Source organism: Anguilla anguilla, chromosome 5, assembly GCF_013347855.1.
Source record: "Anguilla anguilla isolate fAngAng1 chromosome 5, fAngAng1.pri, whole genome shotgun sequence".
In the NCBI taxonomy this organism is placed as follows: Eukaryota; Metazoa; Chordata; class Actinopteri; order Anguilliformes; family Anguillidae; genus Anguilla; species Anguilla anguilla.
Genome location: NC_049205.1, coordinates 16,381,821 through 16,405,112, shown reverse-complemented (window position 1 = coordinate 16,405,112; position 23,292 = coordinate 16,381,821). Strand labels below are relative to the sequence as shown.

The following is a 23,292-nucleotide window of genomic DNA, read 5'->3' as shown; positions in this document are numbered from 1 at the left end:
AAACTACAGACAATAGTGCCCTTTTCCAATGTACTGTAAGCATGATGTTAACAGAAGGTAGGCTTCATAGAAGGATCCCAAGAACCATATATTCTACTAGGCTAAAACTACACAAGGAACATTCAATAAAAATAAAATAATTTATTTGAAAATATTTTCATAACAACATATTTGTGTCACCCAAGACACTTGTATTATGTGGAAAAAAAACATTGGTAGACAAGAAAATTGGAAAATTGCTTTATGCTTGAACTAGCTCTGGTTTTCGGCTCTGTCTGTCAGTTCTGACCACAGAAATGAGACCAATATATGACCAAATCAGATCAGTGTTAAGCAAAGAATTTGAGAGAATGCCTGGTGTTTAGAGGACCATTGACTACAGTAATAAAAAAATATATATAGTGATATCAGGTGGGAATGGCAGACAGGCATTATCATTAGTGACAAACTTACATCATTTTATTGAACGTACATTTTGCCTCTTATGTAATATGACACAATCCCAACCTTCAAATACAGCACTGGTCATAGTGCACAATATAATTTCAAAAATGTTATCAGTAGTCTGAAGATAAGAATCATCCAGCTCCTTATTGTGAATGTAAATTTCAATTATTAGACTGCTGACTGTTTTACAATGGCTGTTTTGAATTTACCATGCTATTATCCAGTCATAGCTTGGCTGACTGTTATCATTAGCTATAGCTAGTCAGCTAACTAAACAAACCATTATGCAATTGGCATACACATGAACCATCACTGTCAGGAAAATAGTGAGCTCTAGCCTAGGCTACTCACCATGTTGGCCACACAACACATCCAAAAATGACATAATGATTTATGAGAAAAATAGCACTTGATTCAAATAAACTTCAAGTTACTGTTTAATAAAAAGAACATTTCATTTCAGGTTCTGTCACCATGTTGATTCAAATTTTGACAATGGCACCCTAGAATCAAGAGTGATATAACTTGAGAATTAATGACTGTGTCCTAGAGGACATAGATGCAAACTCCACTTCTTTAGAGTGACAACTGCTTATCAAATGAAAATTATGGAACAATGATTCTTGAAGCTAACATTATTACCCATAAAACAACAAACAGCTAAAGCTGCAATGTCAATGATGAAACTAAAAGCTGAAACTGTTAAACATGCATTTATTATTACATAGACTACTTTTTAGTACCATAGTGATCAAGCAGTCCTTGTCTTTCAAGTGCTTGAGCACTCATGTCCATATATAGAAGGAAACACGCTAATGATTATTAATACAATTAGACCTTTCTTGGACCTCTGTTAAGAGTTGAATCAACACTGTTAAAGTTGAATTACTACTGGACATTTTGCTGTGAGAAATATCAGCTACGTGCATCAAAAGGACTCAAGGGGCGGCATGGTGGTTCAGTGGGTAGCACTGTTGCTACCTACTGTTGCCTACTATTGCTTCACCGCAAGAAGGCCCTGGGTTCTAATCTGGCCTTCCAGTGTAGAGTGTACATGGTGTCCGCGTGGGTTTCCTCCTACAGTCCAAAAACATGCAGGTAGGCGGGTATAGATAATGGAAAGGACACAGTTCTAGAATTTCCAGGCTAAATGAAGGCAAAATAAAACAGATTTTTTATAAAAACCCTCATCAAACACAACACAAACACAGACTTATGATTATGTATCCTTTACTCCCCGTTGATGTCGAATTCCCAATACATATGAAACAGTTCAACTTGTCTACATGGTAAATTGAGAAATTCACAGATGCCTGTCTTGTATTCAAGATTTTGCATGGCTTGGCTCCTCCCCCCTTACTGCCTTTGTTAAGCAGAGAACAACTGATAGCAGATCAGCTAGATCTGTTGTCAAGAGAGGGACTGTATAATTCCTATGAGGAGGACTGCTTTTGGACAGTCAGCTTTTTCAGTAAGGGCAGCTCACACATGGAATAAACTTCCTACACACATAAGAAACTGCAACACATATCCTTTCACAACTCACCTGAAAGTGTGATAAAAAGACAACCAGATGTGTGACCATGCTCTGTAATATCCCAACATATGTTCTGTCTGTTTTATGCATAACTATCTTTGTTTTAACGTATTTGTATTATGCCTGAATTTGTATTTTGTATTTGTTTTTAATGTACCTGCCCAAGGACTACAATTGAAAATTAGCCATGCTGTCAAAACTGACACATTTACAGAAATGGTTATTAGTTGTGCACTGTCCCTGTAAAAATACACTGAATAAAGTAAAGGAGACTATTCCCACATCTTGCAATATATTTATTTTTTATGGAGGCTTTTGTAACTGAGTAAACATTTATCTGTGTACTTTGCTTGACAAACATGGGCTAAATGTCCTACTTTCTTTGGACTGCTCTACTGAAACAACAAGAGAATGTCCAGAGTGAAAATTAAACAGACACTTTGTACTGTTTTTTTTTTGTGGTTGTCCATGGCCCTGAAATGCACTTTTGTACGTCGCTTTGGATAAAAGCATGTGTCAAATAAATGTAATGTAATGTAATGTACTGTTTGACTGTTGACTGCTGAAAACGTATATATATATACACATATATACATGTACATAAGCAACAAAACAGGCTATATAAAACAGATTTAAAGCTAAGACTAAAATAATAGGCTAATGTTATGCTAAAGTCATTGGTCCTAATGTCTTAGTCGTGCAAAGCAGATGAATATATCTACACTGGTTATCAAAATATTAATCAGAAGTTTACCAACATGGTAATCTTCAGAGGAAACATTGCAAGCTGGCAGAATATTTGAGATTATTGGTACCCGTTACAGCATGTTAAGCATGTTAAACACCACTAGTTAATGTAACATAACGAAACTAACGTCTTTACCGCATCTGTCAGAAAATTGGCAAACCGGGCGAGGGTCGGGGACGGTCGGGGATCACTTTCTTTGGTCATCCTGCATGATAGATGGCGCTAGTAATTTAATAAATAGATTCAACGGGTTCATAGTGTCCCGGAAGGTAAAATCCAAACTATTTCCTTTCTCTTCCTCATGATTTGTTTTCTTTTTTTCTTCTGGAAGTGTGCGACAGTATAGCTTCGTGTCTTGAATTTAACTTTTGGTTTTAGATTGCTTTTTAGACGGGCTTAATTTTTCTTCGTGCTCCCCAGAACATTAAAAATGTCTGAGGTAAGGCTGTTATTTTTTCTAAGGTTGGCAAAGTTAACACGATTTCGTTGCATTTCGATTTTCAGGCATGCTAGCTATTTTATTGGCGAAAACCAACTTTACAGCTGGCTAAATAGAAATGATCTCTACCTTAATCTGGTGTATATTAAATGTAATTGAATGTTTGTTGTGTGTGGAACTTTCCAGGAGGTGCAGAAGCACTCTGTCCACACACTCGTGTTCAGGTCCCTGAAGAGAACACATGATATGTTCGTATCTGATCACGCGAAACCGGTTTCCATGGACGAACAGAGGTAAGCTGGGCTGACTTCAACTGTAACTGTATGCGTTTTATTTATGCCGTTTGTCGCGGATGGCATACTAGCTGTATACCCCCCCTGATATTAGGACACTACGATGATGGCTAACTTAGCTCACGTTAGATATGCAAGTATTGCAAGTATTTGCTGCTACTTGTATTAGTCATAGGTAAGTTGGCGTTTGCTGAAATATTATGCTTGAATAAAAAGGTCGTTTTATGTTCTTCTGTTTTGTTAACCCGTTAGTCATAAGGTGAAGATGGCTGCCAAGCTACGCGCAGAATACGGCGCTGTTCTGCATATGCCTGTTTTGAAAGAGGGGAAAGACAAAGGCTCCAGTCACGCATCTGACCAGTATAGTCCACAGGCGTACCCCGCACTTCCAGGTATGTGACAAGCACTTTCATGCACTTTGATTTATAAGCTATATCCTATATTCAAAAGACACATTATGTTTGATCGCATAATTTTCAGTTTCTATATGATACAAACATTTTTTTACTGTGCATATGTAGTCTAGTTAGTCCAGTGGGTTTTAATGTTTTCGTGGTCTCTGTAAGGAAATGGGATAAGGGAAGATAAACGATTCTCTTGCACCTAAACACCTCACCTCGAAGGTGAGAGGTGGCTATTGATCAAATGTTTGGGAATCACTGAACAAGAAACATTGTATTCAAAATCATATTGATTGCAGACAGCGGTATTTTCAAACCAAAAATTGCTTATGGCCCTTTATAAATATCTTTCATTGTCAGGTTTGGATCCAGAGTATCTCATCACTGGAACTCATCCTTATCCATCAGGACCCGGTATGATTTAAGCTCCTTTAAAAATGCTATTGTTTTTCTTAGAGTTTCTTCTGAAGCTGTTTCAGCACATTGGTCTGAAAATTATACACAGGTCTTGCTTCTCCCTCAACAGGCGTAGCTCTAACAGCAGACACGCAGTTGCAGAAGATGCCCAGTGAGGGCGCTGTTCAGTCACTGGCTCTGGCCCTGCCTCCTTCACAATCCAGGTGCGTCCGTCATCTTTCCCCGCACCAAATGTAGAGGCCACCTTAATAGGTCATGTATCTACAAGAGATCTGTCTTTTTGACAGATTTGTCAAAGCTGATATATTTCAGTCTCTGAGAGGTACTGAGCAGTGTAGAATGTTTGAAAGAGTTTAAAGTTTTTAAAAGTCATCAAAACGTTTTAATTTGGATACACAGAGCAATGTTTGGGTTAAATAGAAAGAGTTGCGTGTATTTATTTGATCTGTTACCCTTAACTGGAAGAGGAGCGAGGAGCTTGGAGAGACGTGGGGTAATGTTAACCCTCCTTACAGACAGCAGGCTAACATCACTGCCGCGAGTGTGGCGGACATTCACCGACATGCCGGGAGTGCCGAGAGATCGCAGGCCCCTCTACACGGCACGGTGAGAGGATCTGGCCTGTACCCCGAGCACATCAAATAATAACATACACACACCTACCCAACAACACGAGATGTAGACCATCAGGCAGGCACACAACAGACTTTATCAGGTCACACGCTCTGGTTAGCTCTAATATATATATATGTTTATTACATAAAAATGTAATATTTCCAGTACATATCCAATAGCAAGCCTCAAAAATCTTACATAAAATTCTGCATGTGAATGCAGACCATTAGGATCACACCAGCATTCAAACTACCACAGAACTGGAGCGTGGAATGGACTTTGTTTTTGGTGTTTCAGTTCCTTTTTATAGTTTTAAGTAGGTTGTGCTCCAGCAGTGTCTTGCATTTAATTGCATCTCCTGTGTCCTGCCGTGTCGCCCAGTCTCTCGTGGAGGCGGGGGGGATGAAGAACTCCACTCTGATGGCGAGGAAGGCCCCGACCATGCCCAAGCCCCAGTGGCACCCCCCGTGGAAACTGTACCGGGTGAGGAGGCTTCGCCAACGGCCCCCAATTAGCTCCCCACGTCCCGTTAGCCCCCCGGTCTCTCTCCTCCGCGCTGCTCCTTTAACCGCTACTCGTCTCTTCCAGGTCATCAGCGGCCATTTGGGGTGGGTGCGGTCCATAGCCGTGGAGCCGGGGAATCAGTGGTTCGTCACCGGGTCAGCTGACCGAACCATCAAGGTAAGACTTGTAGACTTGGCATAACTGCGCAAGCAAGGGCCCGGTCAGATCAGAAGGCCAAGAGCTGCCGAGATGGTTCTGGAACCTCTGGACTTCCTCAGTAATCACTTCCTCAGTAATGCTCTTCAAGATTCAGCTGATTCGGTTTTGATCTGAACTGGGCTTTTGACAGTAGCGTAACTGTGTTGTGGATGACATGAGTCTGTAAGAGTCTATAGCGTTGCGTAATGTCAGTGATCGCATTTGTCCATCGGCAGATCTGGGACCTGGCCAGTGGGAAGCTCAAGCTGTCCCTCACGGGTCACATCAGCACCGTCCGCGGGGTGGCCGTCAGCACCCGGAGCCCCTACCTCTTCTCCTGCGGAGAGGACAAGCAGGTCAAGTGCTGGGACCTCGAGTACAACAAGGTATTCGCCGAGAAACGAGGACCTCTGTGGAGTCAACAGTAGAGGAAAACAAACAAGTGCTCTTTGGAAAATTTGGGTTGTATAAACTTGAGAACGAGGAGGGGTTTGCCTTTAATAAGTACAGCTGTAGCAGCTTGGTCACAAAAAATGTTTTTTCAGTGGTGTGCATGAGGGTTTTCTGAATGAGTGTCTTGTTTGGCATTAGCATGTGTAGCATTGTTGATTCTGTTTGTTATTGTCAGGTTATCAGGCATTATCACGGCCACCTAAGCGCTGTGTATGGCTTGGACCTGCATCCCACCATTGATGTACTGGTGACGTGCAGCAGAGATGCCACTGCCAGGGTGAGTCTGCTGTGGCTGTGTGGCATCGTTGGATTTTAGCTCCTTTCCCTCTGAAATGTTGTCCTTGGGCTGGCTTGGAGGTGCTTTGTATTTAGTGTAGCAATAGCCAGCTAACCTAGTCGGCTAGTTTATATATTTGTAGTTTGATCTGTTACTAGTGTTGTATAATTAAATGTTTCCATAACTTTGCTTTGACAATGGCTGAAGAAAGTCAGCTTATAACTAGAGCTGGACGATAAAGCACAATGATAAATTTTGAATGCAGTAACAATCTTTGCTACCATCTGGTGTATTACCTTTCTTTACGTCTTTTTATTTTGAATTAAACCTGAAGTGGTTGTAAACAACCAAACTAAAGAGGCTGTGTGATGCTTCCAGAGAAAAAAACCCAAACCACTGTTTTCTATGGCTGGCTGACTATGAATTAACACCCAAATCAGTACAAGTTCGTACGTGTGATCACGTGGTGCGTTTTTATCAATCACATGGAAGCTGCAAGGCCTTGCTGCTGATTGGCTGTCATATGGTCGCCCAATAGGTAGCAGTGGTGGCCTTTTTTCCAGAAACTTTTCGCGAGGCCTCTGAAGTGTGGTAGTTTACTACCGCATCAGGTATAATTAAAGGGAAAAACGAAAGGCAATACACCATGCGGTGACGACGACCGCTATTGCATTCGATAATTATCATCACGGTATATCACCCAGCTCTACTTATTTATAACACAACCTTGTTTCTACCGCAACTGAATCACTGGTGTACTGCTGTATTGCAGAATGTAGCTGGAAGTTTTGACAGCAACTCAGTAGTTTTTCAGAGACTGGATATCCAGTGTTACCCATTGTTATCCAATGGATATCCATTAACTGGGCAGACACCTGTATCTCACTGAGTGTCCATACCCATTGCGTCCAGGTTTGGGATATCAGGACCAAAGCCAACGTGCACACGCTGTCCGGCCACACCAACACTGTGGCTACTGTCAGGTGTCAGGCTGTGGAGCCGCAGATCATCACAGGTAAGGAATGCACACCTGTAATGCAACAGGCCTTGCCATTTCATGTGATAGGGCAGTCCTGTCCAAACTCTAGTCCTGCAGGGCCAGTGTGCTGGTATTGTTGTGATTTGTCCTTTCAACGGCATCTGATTTAGGCCCTGGTAGCTTTAGCCAGTCAGTGACAGTCCTGAAATGCATCAAGAAACCAAAGAAACTGCCGCCCTCCAGGGCTGGAGTTAGAGTTTCCTGTGGGATCAAAATCCCCTGAGAATTTGTGTATCAGCTTACGGATCTGCTTTAGATTAGCTGCAGTCGCATTATGATGGACTCCCCATGCAGCTGTCTGTAATTAAACATTACTGGTACTCTTCATTTGGGAGCTGTGTAAGGGCGCTGGCTAAGCAAACAACTGGTACGTAATTTAGCCTCAATCGAAGTCCTATTTTCACAATAACAGGCAGTCACGACACCACCATCAGGCTGTGGGACCTCATCGCGGGAAAGACCAGAGCCACGCTGACCAATCACAAGAAGTCCGTCAGATCCGTGGTCCTGCACCCCAGACTGTGAGTCATTCCCTCTACTTCTGCTGGTGTGGAGAGATGCTAAGGTGCATCCATAAACAGTCTTGTTATTTAACTTGAGTGCCTTAGGAACAGGAGCAAGCATGGTAGGCTAGCCGCTACCAGAACTCAGTCAGGTGATTCTCAGAGCGCAAGAAAATTATATTATAAAATCAGAGAATTTATATAGCACCTTTTACAAAACATTTATCGTAGTGCGCTAGAGAGCAGTCCATGGCTTAAAAAGCAAGCCTGGGTTGACAAGCCTAAGGCAACAGTGGCAAGGAAAGCTCCCAAGGTAGCATATCTTCCTAAGAGCCAGAAGTGTATTTTTGTCCCCTGAAAGGAATATTCTAGACTCTGCTAGTCTTAATTACAAGGACCATGTATTGCACTATGCTGAAACCTAGTATGTTACAAGGGACAGTCACAAAAATCATTATTATTATTGAAAATATTTTCATTGTTTTTGTCATCCAAGAGTCTTTATGTCAAAAACAAATAAATAAAGAAAATTTATTTCTTCTGGATCCCTGGAGGATACAGGAAGAACTGTATGTGCTGATTACTAGTCTCTTGATACCTTTTGTCTCAGGTACACGTTTGCCTCTGGCTCCCCGGACAACATTAAACAGTGGAAATTTCCAGAAGGAAACTTCATCCAGAACCTCTCGGGCCACAACGCCATCATCAACACGCTGGCGGTCAATTCTGACGGAGTGCTGGTCTCTGGAGGTAAGCAGATTAAGGACTGGCAGATGTACTGCACATGCAGTTTAATATCCAAGCCTTCCTGCTGGACTTTAATGACTGTAGTCTGCTATCTGAGCACGCTTTATTTTTTAAATTTCAACAAACACAGTCAAACAGAATAAGAAATAAATGCTAATTAACATAAACTATGTTAAGGATAATACCAAAGGTCACGTTGCCTCACAGTGCATTGTTTATTTTGGACAAGGAAAATAATATATATTAACAAATAAATCCCAACATATATCGACTGTGGCCGATTTAATTTAGCAGATGTACTGCGCATGCAGTGTGCAATCCATCTCATCCTTAGAATGGCATTTTTGCCATTTGAAATATCTAGTTCAGAAAAGGAGTTTTTTCTATGAGGCTGTGAAATTCATTGTTTTCATGTATTGTTAGATGTTTGGCATTTGAAAGCTTTGATCAAGTTGAAAAGTACTGGAATTTTTTTCTTTAATTGTATCACTTTGCCATTTGTAAGAACTGGTACAACCGTTTATTCCTATGCAGAAAGCCCAAAAATTTTGGGGTGTTGTGCATTTGATACATTTTGATTGGGTATGACAATGAGTTTGAATCACTGTGTTGCTCAGTTTTCACTCACCTGGTGCTGTGTGTGACTCACCGTCTGTCCCTCACCGTGTAATTCAGCTGATAATGGCACCATCCACATGTGGGACTGGAGGACCGGCTACAACTTCCAGCGGATCCACGCCGCGGTGCAGCCGGGCTCCCTGGACAGCGAGTCGGGCATCTTCGCCTGCATGTTCGACCACTCCGAGAGCCGGCTGATCACCGCCGAGGCCGACAAGACCATCAAAGTGTACCGAGAGGACGACACTGCGGTAACTCCAGCTTTTACACACGTTTATGTGCTATCGTTTTTCCTGTCCATAAGACTTCCCCACTCTGCATTGTAGGATGAGACTGGTTGTGTTGCATGATGCTCACGTTGTAGGATCAGATTGGTAGCATTGCAAGTAAGGTGCTGGTTTTAAATTAGGCATTTCCTGTGGACTGGTGCCTTTTGTTTGCGTAAAGAACTTGTTGAATAGCGATGGTCCCTGTTGGCCCCTATAACCACAATTTCTTACTGGTTTTATCATTCTGTAATTTTTTTTTACAGACTGAAGAATCCCACCCAGTCAACTGGAAGCCCGAGATCCTCAAAAGGAAGAGATATTAAAGCGGAACCATGTTTTTCTTTTTTCCTGTTTCATCAGTTTAATTTACAAATTGAATACTTGTTTCTTCTGTCCCAGAATAAATGTTTTTTTTTTTTATACGAGAAATGTTTTGTTGACTTTATTTTATAAATTCAGATTTACAAAAAAAACTTCATTTGCACATATTCTCCATCAGACAGCCAACACACCAAAACTGCAAAAATGTTCTAAAAAGGGATGTTCTTTTGGTTTATTTTTTCCACAATAGTCTTCGTGGCTTAGCAGTAACGGTAACTTCGTCATGGGTAGCCTTGCGTGATAGACACAGCTGAAGTTAAAAATCCATTACTCCAAAAACCATTTGCAGCTTTCATCATAGTGTTGCAGTCCAGTCAGTTTCCCATCATGCACTGCGAGAAAGCTTTGGGAGTGCTTATTCTTCATGATGACAGCCCTCTCTGGACTGTTGTCTGTCTCGTCCACCATCAGCTGCCACTCTTCTGCCCTGTGGGGACTGGCTTTGGTGTAGGTAGAATTTCCATTGGGGTCATAGCCTGCAGGATATGGAGAAGAATCACATTTAATTTGGTTTTTTGGTACATTCCAGCAGTTATTGCCTGAAGGGGGGAAAAAATCCCTAGAAGGTGTTTGGATGCAAGACTTGCAAGAACCATTTTATGTTTGTGCTTGGCAGTGTAGTCTAATTGGGCTTCATTGTTTTTTTCGTTTTTTGGCTCGGTGCTATATAAACATGCCTATTAATCTGTTTGTCTGTAAACATGTAATTTACTCTTTAAGGTTATCTTGTATCATTTGATGTTTGTAAGTAAGTCGCAAAAGCAGCTAATAAATAATTGAGCAGGAAGATGCTAAACCAGTTCTTTCCAGAAATAAATATGAATGCTTGGTATGGTGAGACAGTGAGGTTCACCTAAATATCCACTGGTGATGAAGCTCCTGAAGTGCTTGCAGTTGTCTCCCCGTATTTCCTCCCAGTACCCGTTGTCTCCTGGAGAGTCGTGGAGCTCTACGGAGTTCCTGATGTCACTGGCTGGGTGGAATATCTGCATGCCTATGGTAATCAGTGCAGAAGGCTCAAAGGCCATTCCAATGCAAGCAGGCCTGAGCCAACTAAAAGGTTCAGGTCACCTGACCTGCCAGTGCTCAATACTATATAATCATTCTACTAGTTATTTGCCTTGAATTTTCACTTGGAAAAATGCACAGGTGTGATATGGAGTTAAATATTTTTCTTTTGGGTGGGGGGGGTCAGTATTTATAGTTTGATATTTTGCGGTAATTTTGACATTTAATATTTCAAATGTCACCATTTTTTATATACTGATAGACTCACTAATGTTACAAAACAGTCTTTGATAGTTAGACAAAAATACTTTTTACATCAAATAAAATGCTTAAGTTCTAATTAAATCATTCACACACAACAGTATGTTCATTCTCAGCACAACATCCATACTTGTTTGTGCAGTGGATACTAATTATGAGGTATTCTGGCACATGGGCGGGATTCTCCGTTTCCAGGAAACCCAGGTGTTCACCTGATTCCCACAGGTAGAGTCCCGTGAGAGCATGACGGAACCCTCTTCCCGGTTTTCTCCTCACGGCGGGTCTCTCCGTGGGCGTGTCGTTGACATCGAGGGGCGGGGCTTCCACACTCAGCAGGTTCCCAGCGCAAAACATGATCTCCTCCTCCAAGGACTTGATGCACTTTTCAAAGTGGTCGTCGCTCTTCTCAGCATTTCTGGGAAAGGTTTTATATTGCTGCATATCAAATATCACTCTCAACACCTACTCACACTACAGAATAGAATAAAAATAAAAATAAACATTTTATGACACTAATGATGATCTTTTGGTTGAAACGTTTGTCCCCGTTTTGCACTTTTTTTGCAGCCTCTTCTAAGAGTTTTTCATTTATTTTTTCTGCAGTGTGCAAGTCTACCTTTGTTGGTTTCCTTTCTCTACTGTGACCCCCGCACTTGCAACTAATTGAAAAAGTATGACAGTATTTTCCACAAATTCTCCCTCCACCCAGCAGGCGGTGGTTAAACCCAATATAAAAAAATAACATGCCATTTTGCGAATAATTTTTTAATTTCCCTGGGGATTCCACTTGAACATCTTATCTAAATGTTCTCAAAGGGGGAAGTATTTCAATGTGAAAATTAATATACAACTTAGAATAGCAGGTATGCCAACCAGCCACCTTTGTGGGGCAGCTTGCCACATACATATACATATAAATGTAACTGCTTAAATGAGTGAATGCGTCTTTAGTAAACATCCCCATCTGCTGGTAGCATTAGGCATCATGTTGTGGCTCCAGGTTAGGAAAAGACACCAACATGAATGAACAACAACCTCTCATTATTCCTATGGATTATTATATCTCTTAGAGCTCTGAATTCAGTTCAATGTGATTTGAGCTGTGCATCCTATATTCTCCATCCTACCTCAGCTGAAACACCTTTCTCCACATTGGGCAATATATGATACTGTCAAAGAATGTCCCTTTAAAAATACACTGGCCAAACTTGTCACCAGCAAAGACAAGTGTTGGTGATCACAGAATGCCAATTTGTCCCAGCCTTTTCTAAATTCTTTAATGTCAGATGCACCTTTTTCTCATTATATATATATATTTTGTGCCATGAGTTTATTATTGTGTTATACAGAGAAGTTGAATGGACAAATTCTACACCCGATGGTCTCCTTTATGTGTTTGCAAATGTTGTCCCCAAACATGTTGATGAGCCAAAACAAGGTAGTCTCACCTGAAGTCTATCCAGAGCAGCCCAGCAGTGATCAGCCCTAGCCACTCGGAAGCCTCCCAGTTCTTGGCCACCATCACTGGCACAATGGTCACCCCCCGGGTGTCCGCGTAGTTCAGCTCCTTCTTGGCGCTGCGTGAAGCCTGGTACTCTGGCGTCATGAAAGGACATATAACTGCAGCCTCCTCCACCCCTGCTGCTATCCTGCCAAAACAGAGTGTCACAAAATATTACATTACATTTATTTCACAGATATTTTTATCCAAAGCGACATCACGTGCATACTGAAGGTCATTGGAACAATTAACAAAACACAGGTCCGATAAGGTACAATACTCCTTAAGTAACAGTTATCCATAGCCATGAACACATTAAGAACTGTCCACACAGTATGCTAGATCAGAAAGTTATGGTAAGTCAAACTAGGAGGCATGACCAGGAGCTACAACATCAAGACAACGATATAAGTGATGGGTGGTGATACAAGTGTGAGATGAAAATGCTAGAGGAACAAGATAGAGGGATTCAAGTGATAAGAGCAATCCTAAATTTGCAGTGCCCTGCAGAGTAGTGATAGTCCAGGTGCAGTCTGAGGAGGTGCATCTTCAGACCATGGCAGAAGATGGGCAATGACAAAGACACTGTACTCAACCCTGGCTCTGGAGTGCCACAGTGGCTGCAGGGTTAGTCAATCCCAAACGGTGTCCGAAACAGCCTCCTAAATACCATGTCCTCAAAATATATACTGTCTACTAAACCTACTGCCTACTGTTTAGTGCGTGATGGGCAGTATGCAAAAAATATCCATAGTATTTTCTGACAGTACTGTGGAAGTGTCATTAGATGTCTCACCCTTGGAGCAAAGATTTTACATGGGATAGCTCTGTTTCTTCCTCTCTTATAAGGTAGGTCTTCCTCTCTTAAAAAGTTTACTTCCTGAAAATTGTGCTCCCAAATACACTCAGCAAAACCCCAGAAATAAGTTTACCACCCAGGGATTTTAAGTACACTATATTTAGAGAAAATTTCACCTACTAAACATTCTCATCCAGTGTACTTAGCCAACTTACATACTCAATAGTAGGCAAGTAAGCCTTTTTGGACATAGCCCTAGTGGGCAACAGTGTCTGTAAGCCTACCCAAGCCTGGTCCTAGGAGGCTGCAGTGCCTGCAGAGAAACTCAGCCAAGACCTGGCCACAGTGCCCTTGTCCTGGCAGGCTTCATTGCACAGAGGGCAATTTAACTTTGACCTGCAGGGCCATTTTGCTTTACATGCGGTGACCTTATATTGGACTTCAAAAAAGAGGACATGGGCAGGCAGGCATTATGAACATTATATATAAACAAAGAAATATTGTAGTATTGTCTGGAATGAGCAAAACCTAACCAGACATTTTTTTAGGAATTTTAAAATCCCACCTGGACTCGATTTTTCTGGTCCCAAAAGAAATGTTGTCTAGTCAGCTTATTTTATGGGCTTTCACTCTAACCAGACACATGAACACTTGATTTAACAAAAAATTCAGGCCACTTTAGCCTCCTCCTCAGTTCTGAATGGGTTTGTTTTTTTATAGAGAGCCAACTCACCAAGGGCCTGTATCACAAAGCAGGATTACTCAATGCTGGATAACTGCTCGGAGTAAAATCTAGAATAAATCTTTTTACAGTCATCCATGTTCTACATTAGGCAGGGTTCTGGATTTTACTAAACAGTTATCCAGCTACCTCTGTAGGCCTAATCCTGTAGGCCCCAGGCCTGCTGCATACCACAGCATACCTAAATGCCTTCACGTTTCATGCAACTACATACAGGTATGCAAGAGATAGTAATCAATTCAGCCTGTCGGTGTGAATTTTGAACATACATCACATTAGCATTTTTCAGATGCTCTTATCTTGAGCAATTTATTAAGATTACATTTTGTGCTTGTTTGCATGCAATCCATTTATAGGGATGGGTTTTTTTACTGAAGCAATTCAAGTTAATTCAAGCACCTTGCTCAAGGGTATAACAGCAGTAGCCTGGCCCATAGCCTTTTGAGTACTATACCACTGAACTTGGATATACTACTCACGCATCATTAATGTTGCCTGAAACTCCACCTTCGATGTCCATCCAGACTGGTAAACCATCCTCCTTGAGCCGATCGTAAACCCTTTTCACAAGAGCTTGGATATCCCATTGGTAAGATAACATTACATGAGGCGCCATTTCTCCTCCCAGGGAAATAAAAACGGTAGATGTGCCAATATGATGAAACAATATGAATATTCTGCGTATGATAGGTCCTGTTAGGCATGCAATAAGAGAGGGTTGAGCTTCCGACAATGTCACAGTTCACGGGGAATTGGCTTGTTTGCTCGGGGATTAAGCTCAGCTTTCACCTGTTGCCAGGTTACCAGTGTACAAGCCAATGATACACCTGCTCATGTTTTACTAATTGCCTTCTCCGTTATAGCCTACAGCACATAATACAAGATGAATTTTATTCCTCATTTATAGTCGTTTTTCTCTAACTCTCCGGCTAATAAATGTAATTTATTGTAATTTCTGTTGGTTTAGTGAATGCCTTGTGAACAGATCTGTATTTGACATTTGCTTTACAGGATATTGCACCTTACAGGGTTCGGCAAATGTGTATAATTCAGTATTTGTTGTGTGCCCGTCCTCATTATGCAAATGAAAAAACTAAAAGCTAGAATGCAATTCTAATTAGTGTGGTGGACTGCTGGACGATGTAAGACGTAAATGTGTAAACAATTGGAAAACATGTTCAATTGACGTTCGGTGCTTTCAATTGAATACATATTAATATTTATTGTTCACCTACAGAGGGCGACAAATAACCACAAAGGCCAAACATCTCGAGATTTGCCGGACCTTTATTTTCGGCTATTTCATCTTATATAAATATAAATACGTTGTCTTTAATTTCACCTCATTTCAACTGTCAGAGGTAGAAAATCCAGGTTTAGAAAGTAAAAGTTAACCCCAGTATTTTCTTCCAATCACCTGGATTTTCTAATTAGCACAATTCTTCAGACAGGAGGTAGAATTAATTAGTGAAAACTTCTGGCTCATGCTTCGGAGAAACACACATGGCAGAACCTTTACTTTTTGACCCCTTGTCTTTCCACTTCTATAGTGTTAATGTACACGTACATGTAAACACACACACACACACACACACACACACACACATATATATATATATATAACCGTTTTAAATGGCCATTAACACTTTAAAATCTTTTTATCACTTCAAATTAGCATAATCTTCAAACATTCTTATGAAACATAATGAAAACGTCCATATTCCAATGCTGTTCGGAGCACTACAAGTGCGTATATGCATTCTTACCAGTCCTACTTAATAAACCCGAAACTCAAGAAGGATATTCAGAAGTATACGTGCACCTGACGTCAAGTTCGCTATGCCTCACATTCGTCGCACACGTCATGTGACGCCGGGACAGTTTGGCAGCCCATGTCATAGAGAGGCAAAGTGACAAGAGTGATACTGAATTCCTGGTCCTACTAGTGGTATATTGCCGCTTAAATTGTTTGACGGACTCACATCTGACCACTTGCTGCTGAGAAATCTTCTCCTTACGGGAAAAAAGATTTACAATTACGCACCAGAAAAATGTGAGCTTTGGAATTGAGCTCTGGGTGTTGGAGAATGGACTTTGGAAAAGTTGCTTCGCGCGCAGCAATGCGCCAGAATGTCCTTTACCTGTCTTACTTGCGAGAAACAGCGAGTGGAAACGTGAGTATGTCCTCTCTAGGGTCTGAATTGTTTTTGTGGAGGGGACGTTAAACACAGAAAATATGCGGAGGTTGTAAAATGCAGTCGAAAAGAATGCACCGTAGTTGTGTGACTCCCAGGTTACTTCAGCTAATTGCAGTTTCCCTACTGTGTAGTCGGTCTTCTGCTCAGGTGTACAACCTCAGTCTATCAATCGAAGAGGGGCTCCCAGCAGGAACAGTTGTTGGAGGCATAAGGGATGGTTTGCCTGAGGACATTTCGAGCAGTGGGTTTTTTATATCGGAGAGCAGAGACTCCTATGTGTTCAAAGACCTGGAAATTGATGGAGATACTGGGATAATAACCACAGCCCTGGTTCTGGACAGGGAGAGTACAGATGAGTATGATTTTGTGGCAGCCACCTTAACCGGGGAGGTGATTAAGGTAAATATTGTGGTGAGGGATGTGAACGACCACTCTCCGGTATTTACCAGGGAATTTGTACAGTTGAATATATCTGAACAATCCCCCCTTGGCACCAAGTTTGAGCTAGAAGGTGCCCACGACCAGGATGAAGGTGAATATGGAATTCAGGGTTATCGCATACCTGAAGGCACAGTCGGGGAATTGTTCAAGGTGGAATACCGCAGTGGAGGAGAAAGTTTATTCAACCTGGACCTGGTCCTTTCGGATCGCTTGGACAGAGAGCTGAGGGATCTGTACACATTTACCATCGAAGCTTTTGATGGGGGCATTCCACAGAGGACAGGGACGCTGCAGGTCCAGGTCCATGTCCTGGATGAAAACGACAATGCCCCTGTATTTAGTCAAAGAGAATATCACGCGTCCATATGGGAAAACGCCCCCGTCTCTAGTACGGTGTGTCAGGTTAGTGCCGCGGACCTCGACCTTGGAGAAAATGGACACGTTACCTACGAGATAAACCGGCGCCAAAGTGACCCGAATGAGCTCTTCTCTATTGACCATACCACCGGAATAATCAGCGTCAACAAACCCCTGGACTACGAGGTACAGCCATTCCACGAGCTGATAATCAGAGCGGGAGATAATGGAGCACAGCCTGAATACAGCAGCGCTCTGGTGGTGGTGAGGGTCCGGGACTTCAACGACAACAGCCCCACCATCAACATAATGTTCCTCAGCGAGTCCGGAGAGGCAGAGGTCTCCGAAGGAGCCGCAGTCGGAGAGTATGTGGCCAGGATATCTGTGTCAGACCCTGACCTGGGAGAGGCTGACGTGGTCAGGGTCTCCCTGGAAGGTGGGGATGGAAAATTTGCTTTGAAACCCTCAGACGGTTTCCTGTACTCGCTCTGTGTGGAGGGCGAGCTGGACCGGGAGGAGGTGGACCTCTATGCCTTGAGAATCGTGGCCTCCGACTTCGGCGTTCCGCCTCTGCAGAGCGAGCGGACTTTTGTGATCAGGGTGAGAGACTTGAACGACTGCCCACCTGTTTTTGAAAAGGACAAGTACGTATTGAATGTCTCAGAAGACACCTTTCAGGGGAGTGCAATTCTGCAGGTCCTGGCCAAGGACCAGGATGAGGGCCTCAACTCTGTTGTGCAGTATTCAATAATGAACTCTGAGCAGGACTACCTGATTGACATTGACCCCGATTCTGGGCTCATAACCACAGCGGTGGGTCTAGATCACGAGAGAGAGGCCGAAATACGATTTTCTGTGGTAGCTGTCGACAGAGGAGCCCCACCCCTGTCTGCAACAACCTCTGTCATAGTTCATGTTGAGGACATCAACGACAACCAGCCTGTTTTCGAGAAACAGCGTTACAACGCGTCACTTCCGGAGCACACGCCCATAGGGACCTGCTTCCTTCAGGTATGACAATGTTGATTTCAGTTTTTCCTTTTCATCGACTACTGTCGATGCTTTTAGGACATATAACTAGAGGCCTTGAACTTCTGTTATAGGTTACTCTAGGCCTTTAATTTTAGGCCGTTTATTTGATTGACTTTTCAGTAAAAAGATGCATCTCATTGTTTGAGGTGAAAATGCTCAGTTACTGTTTGAGTAAAATACTTAAAAGATGTGTGGAGAATAGAAACAATCACACGATAGCCACAGACAGTGAAATCTGTGACATGGAAGTACACCAATGCTCTGGACAAACACACTCGTGCAAGCACACACACACACACACACATGCACACACACTCATACACACACACACACACACACACACACAGAGGCACACACATGCGCGCACACACACACACACGCACACATCAGACATACAAACACACACGCACACACCCACATGCACATGCACACACACATCCCGAGTGCTGCCACTAAAAGGACAGAGATCTGTTTTCTCAGTGCAGACAAAGCCCTCAGTGTTGAGAACTCCTGGCTGGTCCTGACAAGCTGCCCCTCACTGTCACAGCGCTTATGCAATGTGACAGAGCCAAGGCCTTGTACCATCTCCAGGCTGAGACCATTATTCTCCCACCACCCTTTCACAAAGACACTATTAACTACGCAGTCATGCTTTCACGGCTACTATTAGACAAGACAGTTTCAAAATACCTGCCAGACTGCAGTCTGTGAGTTCAAGTGCCATTATTACATTGTATATGCAGTCACCCTTGTACAGATTTCAGAAACCTTGAGACAGTGGCACATGACCTATTTCCCATACTTTTGCCTGACACAGGTCTCTGAATTTGAGTTGTTCTGGACCAAGCAGAAAACTTTAAGCGTTTAGGACCATGGTAGTCATAAACTATAGATCTACTTCCTCTCTCTGTGTCTCTCTAACCTCTACTTCACATTTGCGGCCCTTCCCAGTGCAAATAAGGTTGATTTATATGAACTGGTATACGAGTAAGACTTTGAACTGGAGCTCTCATATAAATGATGAATCAGAGCAGCCCTATGCTCAGTTCCTATTGCACTTATGTTTGTACCGTTTATGGCTCAATACACTTAAAAGCGAGCGGCCTTTTTAATCCTTTGCTCAAGCATCAGGTGCAATAATATTTGAAGTTTTTTCTATTTTTTTTATTGGAAGAATGGCAGTGCTAGGTTGATTTTCTTCCTAGTCTTTCAGCAAGACCTTAGATAGCAGCAAAGTGAGGATAAGCATTGGCTATTTATAGCATGTCTCTCGGTGCTTCTCACCAGATTAGTCACCTCCTAACACACTCAGTTGTGACAAGATGACTGCTTGTTATACTCCTCCGTATGCATTTGGGGTGGGTCAGTTTGTTAATTTTCAGTTTTATACAGTACTTGGTGGAAGATGTCTTCTTGGGATCAAAATGAGTTTGTAGGGGTTGTTTCAGAAATTGAGGAATGAGTTCAATATTGTACCTGTTTGCATTTTCTCATCAGTCATCAATTTTTATCTAACAATATATTTTTTTTACTTTGCTAATATACAGGAGGATTAGAACATATTTGAACGGGATAAAGATAAGGCCTATAACATTGTTCTTATACACTATCGGTCCAAAGCTTTAGTACACCCACAATGTTCAAGCAATGAAAGATAAGAAAGAAATAAACCTCTTATTAAAAAATAAAATACAATCTAAATCTCAGATTTCTCAAAATAGCTATCTTTTGCAGTAATAACTGCTGAGCGTATTCATGCCATTTTTTCTACCAGGACAGTCATATGGTTCTTCCCATATGCTTCTCCTTGACCTTTCTGTCCAATTTGTCCCAAACCAACTTGATTTTGCTTCACTTCTTGGAAAACAGACAGAATCTGTTTACCTGTTTATTTGACCAGATATGGGTTTTTATGAACATTTAGGTCACTATCTTGCGAGGTAAAATATTATTTTAAACATCTAACTATTCACTTCTTATCTTGTGCCATTTGAGGTCGTTTACAGAAGTTAAACTGTTTAAAGTTCACTAAAGCCAGAGCACTACAATCCAAGTAAAATGTACTAAAACATTTGATTGGTAGTGTATGAACATTCAGCAATGCACTATAAGTCAGCATTGTCTTTCTTCCATGCAAGCAAATGTACTTGCACTTTCTACATTATTTTACCTTGACCATGTTGGTTTCGCTATGAACAATATTTCTCTTTAGTCCACCTGCGAGCATTCATTGTCAGAAACATATTGCGTAGTTTGAAAAAAGGAAAATGACATCAGACTGAAATTATAAGTATGCAGTGCCACGTTTGAATTATGAATACAAAAGCAATAGTAGTGGGAGCTATTATGATCAATACTTTTTTCATTTTATTTAATAATTTAATTATTGATCAGTTTATTCATTTAGTAGCATACATATTTAGCTGTGTATTGATTTTAATTGTTGAATGCTGAATTGCATTCTTCTAGGCTGTATATAAAGTTCTGATGCCTAGATATGAAACAGCCTAATTTATGCTGAACATGACTATCTTTCTTAACTTGTGTTAGCATTAAAGAGACAGCTTCTGCTCACCAGCATACAAGATAAATGTACTGTGACTGTTCTGATACAAAAAAGTTTTTGATCCATAAAATAAGGTTATGATTTATTCCAGTGACGAGTGCCTCAGCCTGTTTCTCAGGGTAGTCAAGTGATGGATTTGCAGCCATTATTTTTTTGTTTCAAATATTTTATTGGGTTTTAAAATGATATGCTTTGTTGAAAATACCGAACTTGAGGAGGGAAAAGGTCTCAGTTTTTTAGATGAATGCCCACAGCCTGATTGTGGTTTACGCTCCATTCAGTGAAAAATTTAAATTATGGAACTGGTCCCAGAGACAAACAATGTATGAGAGGTGTAAGATGGAGTTGCCAGATAAACAAAAGAAAAGGAGGGTTTGTGCGTGCAGTGCTTTCTTATCTCATTGAATGAGAACTTGGCTGTTTCTTTTTTAGAAAACAGCCTGTTGGTTCCGATCTCTTGTACTCTGCACTATGAACATGTTTACTTTGCAGACTGGCTTGCTTTGTAGAAGTATCAGTTATGAATCCGGTAAGCAGGGCATTGTCAGTGGGAACTCCTAAGAGATAGCGCTGGTGTCCGTGAACTCGAGAGCGCCTGCTTTCTAACAAAAAGCCGCTTCGGACGTGACCAGTCACCGGATCTCTTTGCCTGCTTGTGTCTTATCAGGTGAAGTAATGTGCTTTTTTATCAAGCGCAGGACAGGAGGCAGATCCCAGGGTTGCAGTTTATTAGTGGGCATAGTTCACTCTAAATTACCTGCTAAGAATTGCATATCCCCTGGGCTCCAGTAAATGAGCTCATGGTGTGACTTTGCAAAACAGTGGCATCTTACCAATCCATCCATGTTCCCTCTGGAAATCACCCTGTCACAAAGTGGTAATATGACTGTGCATCAGTTATTTAGCTCTTGTTTAGTCACTTTTGTGGTTTTTACTCAAGTTACCGCTTAACTTCAACAGCAAGGGCAAGTTAACTTCAGTTTTACTGGTTTCAGGTACGTCCTGGGCCATTAATCCCAGGGGGGTGTGACTGGTTTTGGACATCCTCTCAGCTGGGTCTTTACATTGGACCCTCCCCCCCACTCCCTCTGCTGGGCTTATGGCACTGCCACAGCTGTGCCACCATTAATATCTTAATAAGATCCACACTTATCTCTGTAAGCAGCACAGATGGGCATGCTAGAGCTTTGAGTCCATGAATATGGGTGCTATGGGTGGAAGCATATGGTATTTTGAGAATTATTCTTTCTGCTTGCCACTTAATTACTGGCTGGGTAGTTTGTCAACAGACCCTAACAATGTCTGCCACATTGAATGACAATGGTGATGCATAATCAGCAAGGGCCTTTGAATGAAAGATTTTATTTTGTACATTTGTGTTTTGTTTATGAATGTCATATGTTGAACTTACAAATTGCTTTGTCATAGACTCATTGGAAATAGACTCATTGGAAATATATAGTGGTCCAAATTGTGATATAGTATGGTATACTATAGTACATAGTATGTCAATTTGACTTTTTTGTGAGACCTTTTAAAAAATGTTATTTAATTTGAACTATGCTTGTTTATGTGTAAAATGCTATTTCATTATTTTAATTGAAGTTTTATTTACGGTGTCATTTGATCAGTTTTTGTATATTTTTTTCTCTCTGTAGGTCACTGCGACAGATGCTGACAGTGGTGAGCTTGGCAGAGTGACTTATTCTCTCTACCGTGGGCTCGACAGCTTCGACAAACACCCTGTCTTCCTGATTCACCCCGACTCTGGTGAGATCTGCGTGTCTGAAGACATTGACAGAGAGGCTGGTCTGGTGAACTATGACATCTTGGTTAAAGCTGAAGACCAGGTGAGGGTCATTCAGCATATTTCATCTCTCCAGGCTAGATTGAATGAATATGAATCTTATGTGGCAATATGTGGCATTTCTGTTGTATTGGAAGACAAGCTTGTGTTTAGTTTACTGCATGTAGGTCTCATTATTCTATAAAACAAGACGGTATGTTTAAATTATATATGATTTGTTTTCAGCAGTTGAATTAGAAGTCAATGCTTTGAGTGTAGTTGAGGTGAAAATACTCATGGGAGGAACAACTCCTTTGAACTGTTCCCCAGGGAGGCCTGAGTACCCAAACCTACGTCCATATAGAAGTAGAGGACCTCAATGACAACCGGCCCGTCTTCAGCCCGGAGAGCTACGTCACAAGCGTCAGCAGCCACGCCCAGCCCGGCACGGAGCTTGTGAACGTAATCGCCGCTGACAGAGACTCTGGGACGCACGGGCAGGTGTCCTATGAGCTCCTCTCCGGGGATTTATCCTCGCTTTTCTCCATGGATAAATCTACAGGTAAATGGGATTATTTCCCCCTTGCCGGCAATGGCTTCTGTCAAGCAGATTTGTCAAGCAGATTTGACCCTTGCTTCCTCCCACAATGAAAATATATTGCTATATAAGAAATAGTATATATACTGGGTTCATTGAGTAGAATTTTTGAATATA

The 23,292-nt window shown here is 41.7% G+C and overlaps 3 protein-coding genes across 4 annotated transcripts in view; 2 read left to right on the top strand and 1 right to left on the bottom strand.

Moving 5' to 3' along the window:
* The first annotated feature begins 3,010 nt into the window (after positions 1-3,010).
* LOC118227847 (pleiotropic regulator 1-like) lies at positions 3,011-9,934 on the top strand. Its single transcript, XM_035418812.1, has 15 exons — positions 3,011-3,171; positions 3,358-3,464; positions 3,717-3,856; positions 4,226-4,279; positions 4,392-4,485; positions 4,798-4,888; positions 5,279-5,380; positions 5,486-5,578; positions 5,836-5,985; positions 6,228-6,329; positions 7,242-7,344; positions 7,781-7,889; positions 8,482-8,621; positions 9,294-9,487; positions 9,769-9,934. The coding sequence occupies exons 1-15, from the start codon at positions 3,163-3,165 to the stop codon at positions 9,826-9,828; spliced, it is 1,548 nt and encodes a 515-aa protein (XP_035274703.1). The 5' UTR covers positions 3,011-3,162; the 3' UTR covers positions 9,829-9,934.
* Positions 9,933-14,986, bottom strand: LOC118227849. Its single transcript, XM_035418814.1, has 5 exons — positions 14,677-14,986; positions 12,604-12,804; positions 11,368-11,570; positions 10,740-10,880; positions 9,933-10,362 (listed from the first exon to the last, which is right to left on the bottom strand). Exons 1-5 carry the CDS (start codon positions 14,811-14,813, stop codon positions 10,154-10,156), a joined length of 891 nt encoding a protein of 296 aa, XP_035274705.1. The 5' UTR covers positions 14,814-14,986; the 3' UTR covers positions 9,933-10,153.
* A 1,097-nt stretch (positions 14,987-16,083) lies between these two features.
* dchs2 (dachsous cadherin-related 2) overlaps positions 16,084-23,292 on the top strand; it is a 31,259-nt gene continuing 24,050 nt past the window's right edge. Inside the window, exons 1-4 of one of the 2 annotated variants that reach the window (XM_035416628.1) lie at positions 16,084-16,371; positions 16,527-18,204; positions 22,450-22,641; positions 22,908-23,139. In XM_035416628.1, coding sequence (XP_035272519.1) covers positions 16,328-16,371; positions 16,527-18,204; positions 22,450-22,641; positions 22,908-23,139 — 2,146 coding nt within the window. In that variant the 5' untranslated portion in view covers positions 16,084-16,327. Of the gene's footprint in view, positions 18,205-22,449; positions 22,642-22,907; positions 23,140-23,292 lie in introns of both variants that reach the window. The other variant, XM_035416627.1, reaches the window with a different exon arrangement.